Raw genomic sequence first — 24,489 nt, forward strand, 5'->3', positions numbered from 1 at the left:
ATGTTTCGGCACTGTAGATGTAATCAATTGCAACGAAAAAAAAAATTACTCTTTTTTGTCATTAGGTGCTTGTCCAAGGTGATAAGATGGTGCAATATATTTTATTATGATGACATCCCTGTTTTAAAAAATAAAAGCATATTGGAATTGATGATGACATAAAAATAAAGAAATTATTAAGTGAGAATATAAATATAAGTAATTAATATATGCAAATAAACCACACTCAAAAGACAGCGTAGGTTATATTAACCTATAGTTAAAATGGAGCATGATCAACATAAACATGAATATAAATCATTGCACAAATACAACAGTATGATGAAGAGAAATCATTACATAAATACAACAGTACAAGTAATTAGTATATGCAAAGTGAAGGAACTTTCTAATATGTCCAAGGTGATAACATGGTGTATTATAATCATATTGTGATAAAACTTTAAAGAATAAGAGTATATGTAAAGTGATGACAATAAAAACAAAAATGAATTATTAGCTGACAATATGAACATTCTGGACTTAATATATATATATATATATATATATGCTAGTAAGCTATATTAAAAAAGCAACATATAGTTATATTAAATTAGTTTGAAATGGAGCATAATCATCTTTAACATGAACAGAAATCATTACATAGGAAACTGAAAAAAGGAAAAAAAAAATATAGTTATTTATGCAAATGAGTCAGTATCCTCATCGGTTTCACCATTACTTAACAACTCATCTTCACTATCACTGTCGGTTTCCTCATTGTACTCCCCATTATCTTCATTCTCTGTGCCAGTATCTGCATCTTCATAATCTTCACTCTCTGCACCACTATCTGCATCTTCAAAATCTCCACTCTCTGCCTCACTATCTGCATCTTCATAGTTTGTTGAACTCTTCAAATTAATTTCTATTAGGTCAATATCTTCACGATTAAGACGTTCAATATCAATTGATTCAAATAAATTTTGAATGTCCATTGAATCATTTTCTTGATAAGCATCCAACTCATAAACTTCAAATGAATCACCATGATCATCACCTTCATCTAATCGGTCTGGAAAATCCCACAGATGACGGTGATGCACCTTTCGAACCACTTTCCAATGTTGACCCATCTTGTAATCATCCACGTAAAACACTTGTTTAGCTTGTGAGGCAAGGACAAAAGGGTCATTCTTATACCAATATGAAGTGACATTAATGCTTATGATTTGAAACTCTGTGATCATCTTTTTCTTTTTCACATTTGTGTCAAACCATGCACATCTAAAAAGTACAGCAGAGTGTTTGGACCTATAGTCTAACACAAGAATGTCTTCTATTACCCCATAAAAGTCACAAGATTCACCATCATGATCACCTACAACCCAAATTCCACAATTTTGAGTGACACGCCTATCATCATGAACTTTTGTGCGATATCGAACTCCATTTACTACACATCCACTATATGATCTTATTCCATAATCAGGACCACATGCTAGTGAGTACAACTCATCAGTTACCATTGGATATTTACATCTATTGAAATATTTTATCTGTGAAAATGTAATTTTAATTAATTAACAATACTTACATATCAAGCTGGAATTTTACCTTTTATAACTAAAAAATACATACCCTTTGTTCAAACCATTGTGGAAATTCCTTTTCTTGTACCTGCAGAATACTTGTGACACCCCTGTTTTGCAATAGTGTGGTGTGCTCACTGCAAAAATGTAATTTAATTAGAAGTATGGATTTATAATTTACTTATTTTGAACTTCAACTAATAATATATAAGTTTTGGTTTTTACTCAAAATATGGCTGCAACTCACAGCAATTGTAAAGGATGTACCAATGAGCTTTTTTATAATCATCATCTTTCAGTTCAACAAATTGAGGTTTCCCCAACAATTTCACAGGTTGAGTGAATACTGACAAAGTCGAAGCAATCTGATTCTCACCATCTTTATTACGTTCTGGCCGATTGAATCGAGTTTCAATACCATGAAGGTACATTGAACAATAAGTTAATGCCTCATTGACAACATAACCCTCTGCTATTGAACCTTCTGGATGAGCTTTATTTCTCACATATTTTTTCAATGTTCCCAAAGCTCTAATAATGAATGAAAAATATCATAAAAATAAAAATAAAAGTAAAAAAATAAAAAAATTAAAAGAATGTAAATTGATTGATCAACTTTAATAACCAAAGGCTTTACCTTTCAAAAGGATACATCCAACGAGTATGTACTGGTCCTGCCATTTTTGCCTCATATGGTAGGTGAACTGCTAGATGAACCATGATATCAAAAAAGGCTGGAGGGAATATTCTTTCCAATTTACACAATGTAAGTATTATCCCTTCTTGTAACATATCCAAGTCTGAAACAGATAGAGTTCGTGCATAAAGTTTTTGGAAGAACATGCACATTTCAATAATTGTTCCACAAACCTCTTTCTTAATGTAAGGTCTTATACCCACGGGAAAAAGTTGTTGCAAAAGAACATGACTATCATGAGTTTTCAAACCTGACATCTTACCATCCTTAATGTTCACATTCTTTGAAATATTAACAGTATAGCCATCTGGAAATTTGACAGACTTCAAAAACTTACAAAACTCATGTTTTTCATTCCTTGTTAATGAAAAACATGCCAAAGGTTTCAAAACTTTACCGCTAGTTTCTTGTAAATGCAATTCTTTTCGAATATTCAGATCCTTTAAATCCATACGTGCCTTGTCAGTATCCTTCGACTTACCTTTGATGTCCAACATTGTTCCAACTATATTATCACAAATGTTTTTGTCAATATGCATCACATCCAAATTGTGCCGAAATTTTAATTTAGACCAATATTCTAGTTCAAAAAATATGCTTTTCCTTGTCCAATTTAATTCACAGGTAGCACGTTTTCTCTTTTTATCCACATTGTTAGGATGTTTCCCCGGTCTGCTCTCAATTGTCCTATCTAACTGTTGTAATATTTCAGCTCCTAAAAACTACCTTGGAGCTAACCTTCGTTCAGGCTTTCCATCATATTGTCGATTATTTCTCCATGCATGATTTATGGATAAATATCGATGATGTCCCATGTAACAAATCTTACTTCTTAAAGCTTGGGAAGAAGTATCTTCATTACAAGTCAGACATGCTTTGTATCCTTTGGTACTCCATCTAGAAAGTGTTCCATATGCTGGAAAGTCATGTATTGTCCACAACACTGGTGCATGCATTGTAAACCTCTCCTTTTTAGAGATGTCATAAGTGGTGACACCATTTGTCCATAGATCTTTCAATTCATCAATCATAGGCCGTAAGTACACATCAATGTCTTTTCCAGGTGCCGTTGGGCCTGGTATTAATAGTGACATCATCGAAAAAGTCTCTTTCATGCACTTTCAAGGTGGCAGGTTATAAGGCACTAACATCACTGGCCACATGCTATACGAAGCACTCATGTTACTAAAAGGATTGAATCCATCAGTGGCAGCACCAAGCCGGACATTACGAGGATCCATAGCAAATATCGGATATTGTTCATCAAAGTGCTTCCATGCTTCTCCATCTGCTGGATGCCTCAATACTCCATTTGTGTTAGGACGCTTCTCTTTGTGCCATCTCATATCAATAGCAGTATGGCGAGATGTAAATAATCTTTGCAATCTTGGAGTGATAGGAAAATATCGAAGCACCTTTTGAGGGATCCTTTTCCCGTCAGTACCGTGAAATTTGTATCTCGGTTCAGCACATATTGGACATTTATCCAATTCAGCTGATTCTTTCCAAAACAATGCACAATCCCATTTACAAGAATGAATCGTTTCATATCCTAATCCAAGTGCATGAAGTGTACATTTTGCCTTGTAGTAAGACTTTGGCAATTTAGTACCCTCTGGAAGTGCTTCCTTGAGAAGTTCAAGCAACATACTAAATGACTTGTTACTCCAATGGTTTAAAGCTTTTATATGCATTAACCTGACCAAAAAAGTCAATGCAGAGAACTTTGTACACCCTGGATATAACTCGCTTTCAACTTCAGCAAATAATCCTGAAAATTCTTTATTTCTATGATCTTGATCTCCAATGTGACCTTCATATGCATCTACATCAATATCCATGTCACCTGCAGCATCTTGCAATGCTACCCTGATATCATCATTATCATCTTCTTCCCTATCATGTTCAACAGCTTCATCATCTTCCTCAAAACCCATTTCAATACCTTGAAAATTCAATGCCTCTCCATGATAAATCCAATTGTGATAATTTGGTGAAAATCCGTTCACCCATAAATGTCGTTCAACTACACTTATATCTTGGAAATACACATTCCGACAATATCGACAAGGACATCTAGTCCTATTATCTTCATCTAAATGATGTTTAGCCAATTCAATAAATGATTTAACACCATTTGTGTATTCATCTGACAGCTTATCATGACACCATATCCATTTTTTTTCCATAACTTCCTAGAAGAAACCAATAGTATAGTTATAAGGATATAATATATCAAGCACTTAAAATAACTTAACTTGTACAATATTGAAGCTAAAATCGGTTTAAGTGTCTCAATACACAGCAAGATAGCATTAAAGGATAGGAAATTAAAAGAATAATAAACTAGTTAACTAGCAAAAGGAGAACAGATATTGCAATATTCATATACTCAAAGACATGAAATGGTCTATTTCAAAAAAAAAAAACAACAAAAAGAACAATGATAGGTATACTAAGCATTATTCATTCCACTAATATTTGTTTTTGGAGTATATTCATAGCCATCTAGAATTAACATTGATAATCAACTTCACTTTATCATAATAAAGACAAAACTTCAATGACCTTGTGTCCAGTGTGTTTTCTTATAGCATGATTTTTTTTAAAGGTGACAGCAAGGTAGTGGACGCACAATGTCAGGAGCTGCTAATATATATTTATGTATCACATAAAAATTATATGTATGTAGATATACTTTATTGAAAAAAATAAGAATAGAAATTTCCAGCTTACTAGGCATTAAGTTATGGCTAAACTATGTGATATAGAGTTATCTTGTAACATAATATTTTAAATAGAATGTGGACAATGTTATTATGTTTCTATGATGACTTGATTTATAAGCTGATTTGGAGTTTGGCAAGTATCCCTACATTTGGTTATTTCAATTGCTCTGCCACATGATTTTTGGGCTCAAGTTCGTGTAGATGCACTACTTTTATTGTTTTTGCCAAAATAATGAATTAGTTTTTTCAATCTTATTGGAGGGTAAGTCAAATGGAAAAAACCACCTCATCCACAAACAACCAAACCATAATTCCAGGAAATGACATATAATTACGCTTAGAAATTATGAAAACCAAATAGGATATGGAAATGTAATTTGTATAAGTCATAGGAACTAAAAGTATTCACCTAATCCTATATATGCTGCAATAAGCTGTAAGTTGTTCCAACAAAGAATGCAGGTTACATATATTTGTTTTCCTATTGACTCATCATGTAGTTTGGTATGAACCCAAAAACAAAAATCTGATATATTTTTCAATATTTACAGTACTAGAACTCTGTCATTTACATAAAGACACCACAAACTCAGAAAGAAAATGTCTTTTACCAAGAATTCCTTCCTTAGGTCATGAAGAACCTTTTCCCTCTCGGCTCATCACATCCAACTGAAAATCCAACCAGCTCCTCAATCCAGTTGCTTTTGTTTGATATGTATAAAACCCAATCATTCACGTATACCTTACAAGCTGAGCAAAAATACATATGAAGAATGACTTCTTCAATCAGCCAAAATTCTGGAATTGGACGAAATTTGATAGGTGGTAGCAGAGGTAATAAGCTGTATTTTGAAACGAAGAAAACAAAACTAAGAGAGAGATTGAGAGTGTTACCGGTCGAAATGGACACACAGAGGGATGGACTCCTATCACACAAAATGTTTCAAATGGGGATTTGCTTTTGCTAAAACGTAAACATAAGGGACAGATTGGGATTTTAGCAAAATGAAATAAATGGGAAATATGGAAAAAGGCAGCAAAACTTCCCACCAAAGTAGAAATTCATATTTGGGTTTCACTTTCCAATATAAATTTCCGTTTACTTTCTCTATTTTGCTTTCTTTTCTTTCTTTTTCTCTTTTTTTCTTCTGTCCAAATCATATGAACCTAAGAATAAACCATATAAAAATTTAATATTCATATGACAAATATTGTAATATACATTTTCTATAAAACAATATCCATATATATATATATATTAAATAACAATGAAAGCTATATGTATGGAAAGTGAAAAATGTATTTTGTCCATCTTAATTAATCAAGTGTAAATTATTAGGAAACATATTTATAATGTGGTTAAGTATCAGAAATGTTTATTTGCATTTGCAATTATTTTATATCATGATCATGAGTTTGAATTTAAACACTAATGATAATATATATATATATATACATGTACAAGTATCTTTGTAGATTAGTATGTAAATAACATCTTTCTTTGTATGATAAAAACTATAATAACATAACAAATGTTCATTGAGAAAACAAAGAAGGATCAAAATCATAATAATTTTATTTCTATTTTATATATAATTATACGGCGACATATAGTATCTCAAATAAATTGCGGACTATATATATGTATGGGGTCGTGTTCTATCAAAAATATTTGACAAATATGTTTGACAAATCGCACTAGCAATTGCAGGATCATTCAATAGTTGAAAATTGATATATTTTAAATATATTATAATTTGGAAAAGAATTATTTTTATTATCTATTTTAATAAAAATAAGCAATTATTTACCATTAGCTAATAACAGTTAAGGATCGCTAATATGTGTCAAACCCCTAATTTGTACACAGTACATTCCCCTATATACATATAGTTACTTATAAAAACTATGCTATAATACATCTAAGCCCTTAAGATTTGTAATAAGGTTTGTTATAATTTGATGTTAGAAAAATACACTAAGACCATGAATGTTAGACGTTTTCCGTCAAACTATTTGTACAATATATCAAAATATCTTCCAACAACTTATAAATATAAATTTCACAATTAATCATTAAGGGAGTAAGAATTTGTAAATTTTATAATTAATTATTAAAATAAAAAATATATAATCATAAATAATTATTACGTTATGTCGGTAATAATCGTGGCACTAATTTGCGAAAACAAAAAAATGATAAGAATATTAAGTAACACAAAAAGATTTGACAAATAATAATCAGTTACATTAAAAGTGTTTTTCCTGGCATAGAACCAATTATTAATTTACAACACGTTTATTATAAATTCATAGTCAAAGGTTAAGCATTCATTGAGGCACAAAATATATATACATATATATATATATATATATATATGTGTATACGTATAATTTTGCATGTGAACAGTTAAAAATACATTAAAAATTAAAAATAAGTTACTTCAAAAATAAGTATAACATTAAAGTTAGTGAAAAAAACAAAAAAAAAAATTCGAACTAGTGCAAAATAAAGAAAATGCAGCTTACCTCCTCTCGAGTTTAAACAACATTAATATAAACAAGCTTTTTTTTTTTTTTGTCTCATTATGTTTATTCTTGTTATTGAGAACAATAAAATGTAAAAAAAAAAAAAATAACAGAAAAATAAAATTAAAATCATGTAGGGGAGAGATGGAATCCCACAAACTATTTTTCATTTTGCATTTTTTATCCTTAATTTAATTATTTAAGTTTGCATTTTTGTCCTCAAGTTCGTTTAACCTCCTAAACCTTTAAAACATTGCAGTTAAATGTCATTCTACCATGGAGAGGGCATAGTATCGAATTCAGTCAAAATCCATGTCATAATTATAGGATTATAAAGTAGTGTCCTTGCCTACACATAATTGTCATTGCATACATTTATATACTTACACTACAAACAGAAAGTAGTGTATCAAAAGGACTGTAAGCTGAGCACTTGTGCCTGTACATGCTTTGCAAAAGGACTTGTGATTGCAAATGTCTATAACCATGCATAGTGCCAAAAATTCACCTGTGAATGCAAATATTTTGCATTCTAACTATGTACACTATCAAAAAACTATGTATAGGTGAATTTTAATGCTATGCATATCACAAGCAGAAACCATAACATCAAGTCATTGTTGCAGTAGGTGGTGGTGGTGGTGGCGGCGACGTGAAGGATGCTGACTCCCATCCAAGAATGCAGAAAGTCTGGCAATGAGTTCTGCCTGTTGATCCACAACTTGTGCAAGTCTTTTTACCTCAACCTTGTAATCTTCAAACTCTGTAGCCAACTGAGGGGTAGGTTGGTTAAGCAGCCTGCTATAGCTCTTTCTTGGAGCTGGTCCAACACCAGAAATGAATCGAGCATTTCTACCTAGGACTTGTGCACGAATGTCAGCTTCTGTCAAAAAAACCGGTGCACCAGTATCATCAGGAGAAGCATCATCTTGTGTCTGCTACGTTTGTGCTTCTTGTAGCCGAACCATCTCATTCTAACAACATGAAAGGTATAAAAATGTCATTATAAGAATTACAAGTATGTCAAACCAGTTAAGGAGTGATAAGTAAAACTTACATATCTTGATTCAGCTATAACATTATTCCATCCTTTTTTTTGTGTCCACTGTGTTCTCTTGAAAAACTCAATCTCACCAATTGGTTCATTTGGAGATGACTACAAAATAAAAAGAAAGATAATTTTACTTGCATGCTTAAACAAAGGGAAAGTCACATTCACATTTGGGACTAAACCTTTTGTATGTATATATATATATATATATATATGTATATATAGACACTTATATAACATTATAATCATAATCTCCAACTTCAATTCAACATCCCAATGAATCACCAAGATTCATAGCTTAGAAATAGCTCACAAACAAAGGTAACAACAAATCAACAGAATCACATAGAACTATAGCTACAAGGTAGTAGAAATCCAATATCAACAAAGTTGAAGCATAAAAGGTTTGTCGAAATAACAAAGGTAGTAATAGTAAATGTCCTTTTTAGCTGATACTGTTGACAGTTTTGCCTTTTTATCATGGCAATGAAACTAAATAGTCATTAAAGCCATGGAATTCTAAGCTCAAACCCAATTCTGCTATAGATACATGACATATATTATAAACTGTCAAAGGACCAAAACTAGTAAAAATCCATTAGCATCCAATGACAACCAAATTTCAATAGACATAAGATGCATGAGCAAGAGATTTATCCTTAAAATTGCTAAGTAAACACTAAGATATCAAAGATATTAATGCAATTGGAAATTTCACTTATCAAGCACTTTATGAACCGAGTATTTACCATAATATGGAAAAATAATAAAGAAAACATAATCCATTCTCAAATATAACTAAAGTAATTGTTGAAGAATGTCAAACCAGTGCTGCCCTTGTTGCAATAAACGATCTTGATCCAGCATGATGATTATATAGCCTTTTAGCCCTATTACATTGCCCTGCTTTAGAACGTTTCTGTATATATAAAATAAATGGTTTAGAATATGATAAAATATACACATGAATTTAAAAAAAGTTTGAAACAGTTTAAATAGTTCTAACTCACCAAAAATTCTGGACTCTTAAAATGAGCACACAACCACTCCCAATCTTCTTGACATCGTATTCTTTTTGGTCTAAATTGCAATGGGTCTTTGCCTTGCATCTTACACAGCTTGAAATGATTGTTGCAATAACTCCTATTGTTTTTGTACCTATCACGACAATGCCTCTCAACAATCTTTATCCATTGAGGATCATTCAGATCAATGTCAAACCGATCCTTATACACAAAAGGAAAATAAAACCTTGTTAGTTATTATAATACTGATATGGTATATTAATGATATGAGTCTAAGTTTTACTCACAGCAATATGTTTGTAGACAATTTTCCTTTCATCATCAGAAGCATATTTTCATCCCTTCAATCTTGGTGAAACAAAGTTACGCACAGCAATGCCAATCTGATTGGCAAAGGGAGAACAATGGTCACCATATGCATGCATATCCCCATCACTTAGTTGGACGAGAAGTTTAGTATTGGATGCCATTGTTTTAAGAATTTCCAATCCTCACGTAATGCCACATGTATTTTTCTTCATTCAGCCTACAAAGTGAAATAATGTTAATTAATAATACTATGTAATATAGATTCTCAATTTACATAACATATATGATAGATTACCAACATACCAGTGGATACAGGTGTATCTTCAGTACTCTCATCTATGGGATCTATAGGAGAATGACCTCTAGACGATGTAATGTTTGGAATTGGTGTTTCCACATACTCTGGACCACTCGGTATTGATGTCTCACTAGGCGTTGGTGTTGTGGAACGATTTGGTGTTTGCATAGGTTGTCAACCTCTAGGGGATGGTGTCTCCATAGGCGATGCAGTCCTTCTAGATGATGCTGTCGTCCTAGGAGACCTCCTAGGAGCCAAATTCTCTCTTTGTGATGGTGTCCTCCTAGGGATCGAAGTCTCTCTTTGTGCTGGGGTAGTCCTAGGAGACCTCCTATGGACCGAAGTCTCTCTTTGTGCTGGGGTAGTCCTAGGAGACCTCCTAGGAACCAAAGTCTCTCTTCCTGGTACATATCTTGATCTCTTAGGTGGCATATTTAAAGGAATATTTTGGCAATATTTGTTTCCCCTATATTACCATCCTGCAAACATAAAAAATAATATCAATACTATATCTAAGGGATTGATATTGTCAATAATCTTAATCATTCAATCCTTTTGTTATACGTATATATATATATATATATACATACATGTATATATGCATAAATGAAGCAATCATCACTGATCTTGTGGAAATGTTATAGTCCCTTCTTATTCTATCTCTCAAACCCACATATTTATATATGTACATACATCTATATAGATGGAGGATGCCATCAGTATTCCAATCTCCACAAATTATGCACCATGCCTACACAAGGTGATCATAAATAATATTTAGACAATTAGTTATATATATTCAACAGGAGTTATTCTAATTTGATTTCTCCATTCAATTCCCAATATGCAATAATATTATATATTGATATTCAATTACATTTTGCTATGTTATGGGTGTTTATTATTAGACACGTTACAGAGTCCATTATTCAACATTCAACAATTTAGAAGTTCTTAAAAGTCCCAATCCAAAAAAACCAAAATATAGTAAAAACCTAGAAATTGTCTTATTTGTTTATAGGTTGGAAAACCATATTTACTTATTTACCTTAAGTTTTTTTCCCATTTTCGGTTACCCTTTTTTTTTTCTTTCTTTTTTCTTTTCTTTTTCTTTTTTTACATTTTGATTTAGTATCTCTCGAAAAAAAAAAATCTCAAGCAATCAAATTAAGATGCTTGTGTGTTTTTTCAAAAGCAACAAAGCAGTTCAAGAAAATTCCAATCCATGAAAACTCATTACATTATGTTAAGAACATAGGAAAAAAGATAAAAATGCAATTATGTATCAACATGTGGGAAAAATTTCTAGAACTTTATTGTTTGAAAATATCAATCACATTGCCAAAAACCAATAACATATAGGGCCAGAGACTCCTCTCACTCAATATACCTATCTCTCACAAAACACCACAACAAATATAGAGGGAAAAGAAGAAGAAGTTATAGATGTCTCTTACCAAGAATAGATTTTCTTCCTCTCATGTCCCTAATAAATCCTTCAATCCTTCCTTTATCAGCTCATTAAATCCAGTTGACTCTTTGTCATACGTAACAAAGAACTAACCACTTAGGGAAAAATGAAGAAACAGAGAAAAGAAAAAGCACAGAGAGAAAATGGGAGAGGAAACACACCTGAGATGGAGCTTGAGAGAGATGCCAATCCAAGCAGTCAGAAGCAACGAATGGTCAGAGAGGTGAGGCAATCCAAAGGGGGTAGCACAACTCTTGGAGAGAGTTTTAGAAAGGAAGTCCCTAATAAATCCTTCAATCCTTCCTTTATCAGCTCATTAAATCCAGTTGACTCTTTGTCATACGTAACAAATAACTAACCCATCTTTTACCTACGTTTCATGGAATGAGCAACTTAGGGAAAAATGAAGAAACAGAGAAAAGAAAAAGCACAGAGAGAAAATGGGAGAGGAAACACACCTGAGATGGAGCTTGAGAGAGATGCCAATCCAAGCAGTCAGAAGCAACGAATGGTCAGAGAGGTGAGGCAATCCAAAGGGGGCAGCACAACTCTTGGAGAGAGTTTTAGAAAGGAAATAGGGCCGGTGCAATTTTATCATCTAAAGGGTTTTATGGGGATCATCCATCCAAAAATGGTTCTATCGGGATTGTAACCAAAAATACAAAAAATAAATAAAATCTGTTTTTTTTTTTAAGGAAATATTTCTTTACAAAATGCAGCTTCATTGTGGATTATTTTATTAATATTATTATTAACACCGTTTGTATCTATTTACTAGCCACTGACATGGTAGCTCAAACCATTAAATTACCAATTTCATGTTTCTTTTTCTTACATTTAGTCAAGGTTCTCACTTCCCGCCAAAATGGAAAAGCATGTGGATGGTTTCCCGCCCTTGCATTTACTCACCAAACATAGTTGGTCGCTGACGGCATTGAACCAAACCTATTATAAACTTTTTTTTTTATATTTTATTATTTTAAATTCTATTCAGTGACCAATATTTTCGTCACAAATATAACATTTGACCACCCAAAATAATTTGGTCGTGGAATGCCTTATGCTAACATTATTTGCTATTTTTCCTTAAAAAAAAAAATTTAAGTTATATTATTAGTGATTAATATATTGGTCCTTTATAAATACTTTTAGTGACCAACAGTGGTTGGTCGTTGAAAATTCATGTTCCCGCCAAAAAAAAGGTGGGAAAGCTTCCCGCCCTGCCTTTTTAACTACCAAATAGTTTTTGGTCAGCGCAAATTTATATTTGTGACCAAATATTTGGTCACCATAACAGGTCAACCAAAATTCTACACGTTTCTCTTACTATCGTTTCTGCGACTAAATATCGGTCATTGTTTTATTCATTTAGTGACCATTACTTTTTCGTCACTGACAGCATAGTCACTAATTCCCATTTTTTTTGTAGTGAAATTAGGAAACTAAAATACTAGCTTTTTAACTCAGTTGACTTTGATCAATCTTTGACTAATTTGAGCTCCAATTCATCTTCAATATGCCTTGTAGGATGCCAAATAATCTTATTATGGATTCCCACACGTTGCCCTTGCTTGGAAGAAAGAGAAAAAGCCAACTCAACAAAATACAGTAAAGCCAACAAGCAATATAGCAATTTTTGGCCAAATTTTGAAGCTGTCCGTACAAGTCCATACAAGTTGGTTTTACTTCTGCCTTGACTTTTTTCCATGACTTCTTAGTGATATCAAGTGAGTTCAAGAAGATTTGACCCCATTTCCTGCTGTCCGGAATCCATAAATGCCCCAAAATTGCTACCCGGGTCCGTATCGGCTTCCACCACTTGTATGCTCAAAACAGGCCTTGTATCTTCAGGTATGGACAAGCCCTCTCGAGAATGAGTTACTCCTCGGATAAAGGCAGCAAGGTTTTCCTTAAATCTCTTAATTTGAGCCCTAGTGATCGGTCTGATCTTCATCCATGTCGGGTCAGCACCTTAGTGGGTTGTCGGTTGTGCGGACATGGGCGGATTCGCATCACATAGTTTTGTTTTCAAACTATTTCCCTAGGCTTCAGCTGATAGGTTATGTCCATCACACTTAGACATCTTTATTGTTTGTATGGTATTCCGCTAGTGATATATTGTTTCTTTTTCTTTGACTTTGAAGATAATAAATATTCTTTCTTTTATTGAATTTTGATGAATACAATATATTGAGCACTTTCAATATGTTGCATTGGTTCATTGTACTAATTAGATTATTCTGGTAGATTAACATAATATGTATGACTTCTTTTCGTGGGAATTGCATTAAAAGTGTCAAAACAAAATTTATCCATCTAATTAGTGATTTATAACTAGAACTTTTTGCTGCTATCATTTGGTGGGTTGAACTGATCTTTCTAAAGGTATCATGGAGAAATGGTTGGGTGCATGTGAGTGTGCACATAAATATAGTATATCAAGTGTTAAAATAGTATAATAATTGGGTAATTAAAAATAATAATGCTAGATTTACTAAAATATTTACCAAATTTATTTATTAAATGATGTGGCAAGTGATATGGCTTGCTTACCATAGGCCTCTGGCGTAAAAGGATTCACACCTTTACAAACCCAATTCTAATGAACCGATCAATGTCTAGTACGTCTCTTTCTCTTACTACAACTAGTGAACCAATAACCCCTTATTATAAGGTGTAGGCTTCTTCAAGAGGAAGTTGAGAGAAAGCTTATACCTATAACTAAGAAGGCAATCTTGGGGAAAGCCCCCAAAGATTCACTCCACTACAAAGGTTTCCCTTTAGAGTACATTTAATTGGTTTATTTTTTAATTCACTTATCTCTTTAGGGATTCACTTTTTCATATTTAGGTTATATGAATATGTTAACCAATAATAATTGAACACATATCATTTGATAAATAAATTTTATGAATATTTTGATACCTGTAGCAATACTAAATTTAAAAATAAAACATCTCAACATATTATGATTATGTTACTTGGTTTGTCTCTTCTTCTAACGTCTTTTCTCAAAAAATAAATCGTGTATATATATATATATGCAAAAGGTAGAAAGGATTAATTATGGATGATAAAATATTAATTTATAACAATTGTTCTTTCTATTTTTTATTACTAGACACAGAATATGAGAAACTAAACCCAATGTTACATAATTAAATTGTCAAATGGTGTGTGGTTTCCAATAAATTTTTTTTTTTGAAAGTGATAATTTATTGCATGTTCTTTTCTTTTCCCCTTTAATATTGTGCCTCATCAATATCATATACTATTAAATAGGCTCCTAGCTTATTTGATCAAATCCTATATAAAAATTCTCCTATGTTTTGATGATTTTTAAAGGATGAGAAATGTGGGATCCATGAAAACATAATTCTCACAACTTCAAAAGGATGGAAAGTGGTTCCTCCAAAAAATATGTTATTTTTATAGGAAAGTGGCTCCTCCAAAAAATATGTTACTTTTATATTCTCTGTTAAACTGATTTTTTATTTTATTAGAGCATCCCAATATTCTATTTATTTTGAAGAGCATATTTTTTAAATTAGAGAGCATTTTTAAAGATAAGGTGTAAAATTTTTTTATATCCTCCAACAAGACTTCAGCATGCTCTTTATTTTGATATTTTTCTGTTAGCATTAACTAATTTACACCATGAAATAAAATAATAAACATGTTTTTTAAATAAAATATTTTGTTAATAGTGTTGAAACTTGTGCACTACCAAATAAAATACATATAAAGAATCACTTTGGTTTTCTTCGATTGAAGAATCAAACCAATTCCTTATACTAAAATTGTAAAATAAAGAATGAATTGGAGGTCCTTTTTGAGGATTAACTCTTTGCCTCTAATTTCCTACTTAAATAAATTTTACTTTTGCATTTCCAAAGGAATGTTGTGAAGTTAAAATAATTCTCAATTTTAAAACACGAATTAATTTAATTACTTACTAATTAAATAATAAGAAAAATAATTTATAATAAATTGTTTGCCAATAAACTAATTTCTGATAATCAATTTGCTTAAAAATTTAGATGCATTGCAAAAGGGATTTTAACTCAGATTTATAAAATAATGAACTTTTATTTTTTGGTAATAAAATAATGAAAATTTTTTTCGTGGTGATATATATTAAAGTCATCAATGGGAATTGGGAATTAAGTTTAGTGGTATGGGCATTGATAGTTGAGGTAGACTCATTTTTTGCATCCTTAATTGTTGGAGGCAAGGCACCAATACCAATAAATATGGGTTTGGTCTAGCGATTCAGCTAAAGACTTTTGTCATTCATTAGGCCCACGTTCCAAAGTAGCTATTGAGCCATGGTATTTTGAAAGTCCAAGCATAAAAGTAGCCAAGGCTTTCATCATGCATTAGGAAGCACAAGCATGATAAAGAAGTTTAAAATCATTGTTGCCCTACCAGAAGCCCTTTTGGGGGAGGAGGCTTTAGGTTCTTTGTTCTTTCCTTTCTGTTATCCTTTATTGGCTAAGAATTTGTTTTTTCATTTTTATCGATGGAGCTTTTGGTTTAAACGTCCATCCAATATATCCTACAGAAACTTTGTTTTCTCTAAATTTACTACTCGCTGTAAAATGATATTGAAATGGAGTCACTACAAGCTAAAATGAAACAATTGCAACAATCTTTGAAGTCTCTATCCTTGAATCCTAAGGAGAAAATGGCTGCATAGAGGAGTGACCTAATTCTATTAGGGAAGTTGTTATCTCTAAGGAAAATAAGCAGGTACCCAATCAATGAAATCATCACAAAATTGTGCACGGAGTGATTATTGAGAAATTGCTACAACATGTTTTTAAGTTCATGTTTATGATCACAAAGAGAAGGACAGTATCATACATAGGTGTTTATGGTCCTTGGATGGAGCATATATGATTCTTAAAAAGTGGCGAAAGGACTGTGTGAAGAGTGAAATTTACTTTGACACGGCTACTTTTTACATTTAAATCCATGGGCTGGCACCTAACTTGATGCACTAGGAGATAGCTTTACTGATCAAGGACCAAAAAGGTTATCTTAATGAGGAATTAATCAACCAGAAAAGGATGGGGCCAAATAGTTACTTAAGATTTTGTGTTGAAAAAGGTTAAGGAACCACTATTGGTGGGATTCTTTCAGGAAAAAAAAAATAATGGAGAAGAAATATGGATTCAGTTAAAGTTAGAATGCCTATTTGATTTTTGTCACAAATGAGGTCTTTTGGACCATGTAATGGGATAGTGCCATTTCTTAAAGGTTGCACGGTGATGTCGGTGATGTCAAGCAGTGGGGTCCTAAAAAAGATGTATGGGCCATAGTTGAGGGCAGAAAACCACGATTATCTTAATTTCCTAAGTGCACCATAGAAGGCAGATTTCCAATGACAAGTCAAAGAAAAATTTGAACTGTTCGAACACTTTAATAAGGATGTAGGTAAGACTTACTTAGACCTTCCTTTTGATGAAAGACCTAGGGTCCTGTCAAATAAACCAATGGAATTACTACCGAGTTAGGAAAAAGTGAATAAGTTAAATTAATTTTTGAATGATGGAAGGACTATGAAAAGCTTTTCAGCTTTGTTGTGGAGGCTAGCCTGGAGGTAGCATTTCTAGTCGTCACTTTTGAATGATAAATAGATTCAAACTAGGGATGTGCAGCAGTGTAACACCCTTAAATTTTAAATTTCTTATTTCTTAAATTCCAAGATATCGTATGGTACTTATATGTTGAGATTCTTATTAATCATTTGTAAAATTGGTGGGTAAATATTTTTTGAATTTTTGTTTCTATTTTTAAATTATAAGCTCAGATATAGTTTGCCAATTTTATTTGAGGAGTATCTATTGGATTGATTTTCTTATGTAAGATTTTTGGTACTAAGCTATTTTTTTAACAATCTGTCATGGAAAAACACGTAGACTTTTAATTTTTGAACAACGTTAGCCAAGTGGACTGTATATGGATCCAAGGTTTGATTTTTTGTATGGTCAAGAATTTTGGTTTGAATAGTACACCATAGCGTAAAACTTGTTAATTTGAGTTCCATGCCTAATTTTGAGTTATAGTTAAAAAGCTATGATTTTGGAAAGAATTTAAATATTAGTATTATATTAGTCTTCAAACGAGTCTCGACTTTTGGTCTGCTAGTGACCCAAGGCCTTAAATATACATGGGGAGCAGTGACTTCATTAAACAATTGGAAAAATACCTAAAAAGTCTCCAAACCTATAAAAATTCAAACCAGACACGTAGCATAATCATTTTGAACGCCATATTGGGTCAAACCAATTTTAATTTGTTTTGTAGACACCACCATCAATACACACCTGACCTTCAACAAGCCCATCTTTTAAAGATCAACTTGTAAAAGTTTCAGGTCAAACCGCCAGCCAATATGTAAGGATCGACTATTTGAATTTAACGATAGCAATTTAACATTTTTCAGCAATTTCTCCATTTTTCTACCATTTCAGTCTAACCCACACCTTCCCCCTTCCTCCATTTTTGGACCATTTGAATGAACTTCCATGCTTTGTTTCTCAAGATTTTTTAGGGTTTGAGCAATCCATCAATCTAAAGTTTGGTCAAACTTTTTGACTTGTTTTTGGGCCATCAACAATGTTTTTAACCAATGTTAGCTTATCATCTTGTTATCCATTCTACAAGCATTCCACTAACATATAATTTATGAATTTTGGATGTCATTTGAATATATTTCCATTTTTAGGTCAATTATTTTAATATCTGATAAAATTGAACTGTGTTTGGACAACCTTGGATCAAATTGTAGTTGATTTTATGCAATTAGATGTTAAATAGGACCCATTGGATGTCAATTACATAAAATTGATCTTTGGATGAAAATCCCCAACTTTAGGTATTGAGTCAGTAAAATTAAACCCTTGTGCATCAAATATTGGTAGTCTTAGAGTTGTAAAAGTTATTTCAAGACATTTTGTATGTACCAATGCTTGGGTTTGATTTTTGGAGTTTGAAAATATTTTATTATATTATAGAAACTCATACTAGCCTAGAAGTGATCTAGTATAGGAGTAGTAGTAGATGTCAGAAGTATCTATGAGCGGTTTATAGTTTTGAAAGATTTTTGGGCATATTACCACAATATTCGTATGATTTGAATATTTCATACATATGGTTTGATTTAAATGCTTATTTTATATGAATATTTGTTTTTATATATATGTGCTATCATTTTATCCGACTTTTGACAAGGGTTTAAATGGTTCCTAATTCTAATAAATTCATGGTAAAATGGTGAATCTTGATATTTAAATATCTTAGTATTTGAATTGATGTTTTAGTCATTTTTGAAAATAATTGATTCCAAGAAATTAGATTTGTAATTATATATTTCTAAGCATATTTAAGTGTTTTATATTTCAATATACTTAAAAATGATTAATGATAATATGTATTTCATTATTGGTATTTACATTTTGGCATAAAATAATGATGTGGAATTTTCAAAATATTTAAATAAATAGTTAGGTTTGAGTTTTAAATTTTGGTTTATGGTATTGTATTTGCTTAAGAAAAATGGAAAGTATGATTTTGAAAAAGATTGTCTAATATTGTACTATTGTTTTTAAAGGCTGTATTGTACAATACCAGTGGTTTTGTTTTATATTATTAAACTTAGTCACCTTATGTGTAGTTGCGATATGAGATAATAAGGATTGAGTTATGTGCCATTTTCTTGGAGTGATGATTAAATTGTGTGCCACTTCCTCATGATCATAGGATGACAAGTTGCCATGGTATGAGAGAACGATGATTGAGTTTTATGTCATTCTTTTGGAGTGATGTGATGAGTGTTGTGCCACTCTCTCATGATGTTAATTTCTTTGTATCTATTTATTGTCTAGTGGTGTTCAAGATGGTATACACCATTTGGCAGCGTTAGGTATATCGTGTGATATATTATACATCTTTATGATATATTTGGTTGTTTTACTAAGTTTCCATTATTGTTTTTATGATTTTATTTATATTGTTTATTGTCCTGTATTAAATTTATGTTTTAGCTGGTTAAAAATATTTTAAATTTATATTTTATGGAATGCTCATTTTCTGATATTGATTTGGGATACAAGTTGGGTTTTGTGAAATGGTTTTAAAAAGGAAAACTTTTCAAAAGAGTGAAAGTGAAATCTTGAGTGAAACATTATTTTCATATTATTATTTTGTTCCACTCAATGAGCCTGTCTTATAGTTTTATGCTTTTAAATTGTTCCTCTAGGTCTCAGCTGACAGGTTACACATATTACATTTGGAATCTTCCTCATCTTTCCAATAAATTCATCCTATCATGTTTTCATCTTTGTCGTACTTTTTTTGTTAATGTATTTTCCTTTTTGTGTACTTTAGTTGGACATATTATTTATCTTGACTTTTCTTTGTCTTAAACTTGTACACTTCTTTATATTACTTTGGTGTATTGACTTAATATATGTGACTATTTATATTATCTTCTTCTCCCTCTAATCTTGGGTTTTGAACCCGTTGATGTTTTATGTTGAAGTTCTTGTGGGAATTCTATAAAAAATATTTATGATATTTTATCTATATTATATGGTTATATCTAGATTATAATAAGGTTCTATTGGATTTGATAGAGAATTTGGAAGGGCTTCCTAGGTGGGGCTAGTTAAGGTGTTTAGGAAGGACTCCAAGGCAGTCCTATCAATTTTACTTATGAACTAAGATACTTTTGAATTTATAAATTTTGTGAATCTGTACTTGATGTATGCTTAATTGTATTTTGTTTTTAACAAGGTTGAAAAATTGTTTTTAGTTGATTTTGTTCTTGGATAATTGTTTTGAACATGAAGGAAATTTTTAAGAAATTATAATATCATTTTGTACCTCTCCTTTTCAAAATTTGAGAAATTATCATCTTACCCCAACCTTTTTGCCTATAGAAACCTCAAACCCACATGTTTTATTCATTCTCCCCATTTCTTCCACTCTCATTCGAGGACAACCCTAAACACTTCCATTTTCTCTTTCTTCTTCTTCTTTTTCTTCCTCTCCAATCTAAACCCACTCAGACTGCACTTGAGCTTGGTTTCATCATCTTTTTTTTTTTTTCCTTATCTAAATTGTGACCTTCATCTATAAATATGGTTTTGTCATTGAGTTTGTTGCATGTTAAATTTGTGATTCTTCTCCTTGTTACTCGAAAGCCTCTTTGATTTTGAGCCTTCATTTTTGTTTTGTTTTCAGTAATTTTGCTTGAATTTTTGCTTTGTACTTGGATAATATAGATCCTAGCGTTTTGATCTTGTTGCATGCGGAATCTAATAAATATTTTAACATGAAGCTCTTGTTTGCTAGTAAATTTATAAAACTAAGAGATGCTTTGTAAGACATGTGAGCCTAAAGGATTCGAGGCAAAAAAGAGTATGATTAGTGAGCAATATATTGAGGTGGATTGTGACAACCAGGGGTGGGCTAATGTAATGTCACTAGGGTAAGTTTAGATGGGTATGAGGCACTAGCAGGCTACCTTAATAGCAAAGGTCACCTAATGTCTAGTCCCATATTGCTAAGGTATGGAACAGTGATGTCTTAAAGGTAAAGTAGAAACTTTCTTAAGAACAAAAGCCTTTTTAAAGAAGTTGGCTTTAACGTTTGAAAGAACTTTGCAATTAATCGTCTTCTAGTGGGAGCAATCCTAGGATGGATGACTCCTTGGAAACCCCATACTCTTTAGCGTAGGTGGATGAGTTGAGGACAATATCGATCAATTAGACCTTTTATTGGGTCTCATTAACACCTATTTATACTAATACAACTTCAAGTTTTTTCCAAATTGTCCAATTATACCAAAGCACAATCGAAATTTATCTGATATTAAACTAATTGACCCAAAAATGGAAAAATTATCCAACGACATCCAAAATTTACAAACTTTATATCAATGAAAAGCTTATGGAATGGGTAACAAGAATCAAAGATCACCTTGGTCCAAAATGTCTCTAATCACTAGAAAATATGTCAAAATATTTGGCCAAATTTGATATTGATAAAATCTTTGAAATGGCCAAAACTCCAACCAACAAGTGAAGATGTCATTGCAATTTCGCTGGCTTGATTAATGAGCATTTGGAGGAGTAAGGCCATGAAATTTGGTGGTTTTGGCTACCCGTTCTATGCTCTAGCATGGTGGTTGGAGTGTGTGAGTAGTGATGGTTGGAAAAGGGCTAAAATTAATCGATTCAGTTTTATGGTGGAAACAAGTTGGTTCATCTCTATTTGGGGTTCCATGGATCTGCAGGGGTTTTGGGGACCTTTTATGTATATTTTAATTTGTTTAATGATGGTTCTCAAGATATATATGGACATTGTGTCAGTTAAAAGACAAAAACGTAAATTGGTTTGGACACAGATAAGTATTAATATTTAAAAACTTCTCAAAACCAAAAATTTTTAATCATAACCCATAATTAAGCATGCTGTGAGTTTGCAAACTTGTGTCGATGGGCTCTATATTATGGTGTGTTAATCAAATATATTGCTTAATAAAAAGTCAAATTTAGGGCTCACTAACAGTCTAACTAATCAATCTCAATCAAATCAAATAAAATTCAATTTCTAATTTCTAATTTGGGATAAATCGTCATAACCTACCCCTCCTAAAGAAATTTCATCGAAGAAATTCATACCTTAGTGTTGGAATAGGTGAGGATGCTGACTTTACATTTGGTCCTTTAGCTTCTATATAGCCTCCTCTACCTCATGGTTTGTCTATAAGACTTTCATTAAAGGTGTAGTCTTGGTACCTTTTGCTTAATTTTCCTCACTTCCTAAGACACAATGTCCCTTTCAAAGATGACAACTTTAAAGACATGTTGTCTCCAACATCGAACTTAAGGTCATTTCTTAAAACATCTACAAAACTATTCTACTTGTTTTAAGCTGCCTTTAGTTTGTCATGAATAATTCTGATTTTATTAACTTTCCACTACACATAATCAGGGCTTCTAGACTGCTAATCTCCAACCTCACTCCAACATATAGAAGTCCTACACTCCTTCCTATACAAGACCTCATAAGGTGCAATACAGATGCTTGAATGATAACAGTTGTTGTAAATGAACTTTGCCAAACGTAGGTGGGACTTGAAAGTCCCTTAAAATTGCAGCTCACAAGACCCCAACATATCCTCCAAAGTTTATATAGTCCACTTTGACTGTCATTTGTCTGTGGGTGGAAAGCACTACTAAAATGTAGCTTAGGAGCCAAAGTAACTGGCAGATGCCTCCATAATCTCCTTCACATAAGTAGAAATACATGCTCATTATGGTAAAAATTACACTTTTTAAAGTTAGCAAACAATATTTCCCAAAATTTCAAATTGCCACTAAGTAAAGCTCTCAACAATGCAGATAAAGTTCTATGCAATAAAGACATCTTTAAATAAGTATCTTTAAAATTCATGGTCAACAATGATTTCTTATTCATAATTACTTTATTAACATCACTAAAGCTAAGATAAAAATTTATATTCTTCCTTTCTTGTCTTCCTTTTCCTTTCTCACTCAATGCCATCTCACCTTCCTCACTCTCGGCTTTTGCACCAAATTTTTCACTCTTGGTTTTATTAAAATTTTTCCACACAACCTGAGTATTAGAAGACTTACCTTGGATAGCAAGCTCACCTTTTCCCTCTTGATTGGATGGTAGTCCACTTGGAATTTCATTTGGGAAGACATTTCCAAATTCCTTCAAAAGAGAAATCATTGAACTTGGCAATTCAAGTTCTTCAAAGTTAGTTTGATCATTAAAATAATTTTCTTTATAAATCATGACCAGCAAAGGTTTCTTACACTCAATAACCTTATTAATATCTCCTAAACTCAAATAAAAGTTGCTACTTGACCTTTCTTTTCTTTCTTTTTCTTTTTCCCCCTTGGATTTGTGCAAACCTTCGGATTTCCCTTCCTTCTCCAAGCTCTCGAGTTTGCCACTTTCTTTCCCCTCTCTTTCAGTTTTTCCTTGATCTTTCCACTCAATATGAGTCTTACAAACCTTAACTTGATCAGCAACCTCATTCTTACCTTCTTGAAAGGATGGTGAAACCGTTGGTGTCATACTTGCTTTTTCCTTAAGCTTTTTGGCTTCTCTCCTGTTGCATTTGTAATTGGTCTTTGTAAACCTCTTTAGGAGATAATGGTTCCAACTTGACCTTCTTCCCTTTAAAACTGAAAACAATACTATTTTCTCGACCAAAATGAGTAGCATCTTTATCAAATTGCCATGGCTTACCTAATAGTATATGTCCAGCAATCATGGGTACAATATCACATAAAACTACATCCTCATATCTACCTATATTAAATTTTACTTTGTCTTGTTTGTTTACTTTCATCTCACCACTATCATTAAGCCATTGTAATCTATAAGGTTCTGGATGTTTAATTGTTTTCAAGCCTAATTTATCAACTACAAGATTACTTATCACATTAGTACAACTCCCACTATCTATAATCATGCTACAAATTTTACCTTGTATTTCGCAGCGAGTGTGGAAGATGTTTTCTCTTTGTATCTGCTCTTCATCTTTGTAGACAGCAAGTACTCTCCTTGAAACCAAGCTCAACTCGGCATTAGATGTATCTACAGGTCCGGCTTCATCTTCATTGCAATCCTCCTCTTGCTCGGTTTCAGCCCCGCTTTCTTCATTTGCGAATTCCAGTTCACCATCACCCTTTAATACCATGATTCTTCTATTTGGGCATTGGCTGGCTATGTGTCCCCTTCCTTGGCACTTAAAACAA

The 24,489-nt window shown here is 32.2% G+C and overlaps 1 protein-coding gene across 1 annotated transcript; it reads right to left on the reverse strand.

Moving 5' to 3' along the window:
- Positions 1-680: 680 nt before the first annotated feature.
- LOC107404290 (uncharacterized) lies at positions 681-3,362 on the reverse strand. Its single transcript, XM_060817928.1, has 7 exons — positions 3,098-3,362; positions 2,666-2,773; positions 2,209-2,575; positions 1,839-2,072; positions 1,621-1,708; positions 929-1,538; positions 681-868 (listed from the first exon to the last, which is right to left on the reverse strand). The coding sequence occupies exons 1-7, from the start codon at positions 3,360-3,362 to the stop codon at positions 681-683; spliced, it is 1,860 nt and encodes a 619-aa protein (XP_060673911.1).
- Between the last annotated feature and the right edge of the window lie 21,127 nt (positions 3,363-24,489).

This window comes from Ziziphus jujuba, chromosome 6, assembly GCF_031755915.1.
Source record: "Ziziphus jujuba cultivar Dongzao chromosome 6, ASM3175591v1".
Lineage (NCBI taxonomy): Eukaryota > Viridiplantae > Streptophyta > Magnoliopsida > Rosales > Rhamnaceae > Ziziphus > Ziziphus jujuba.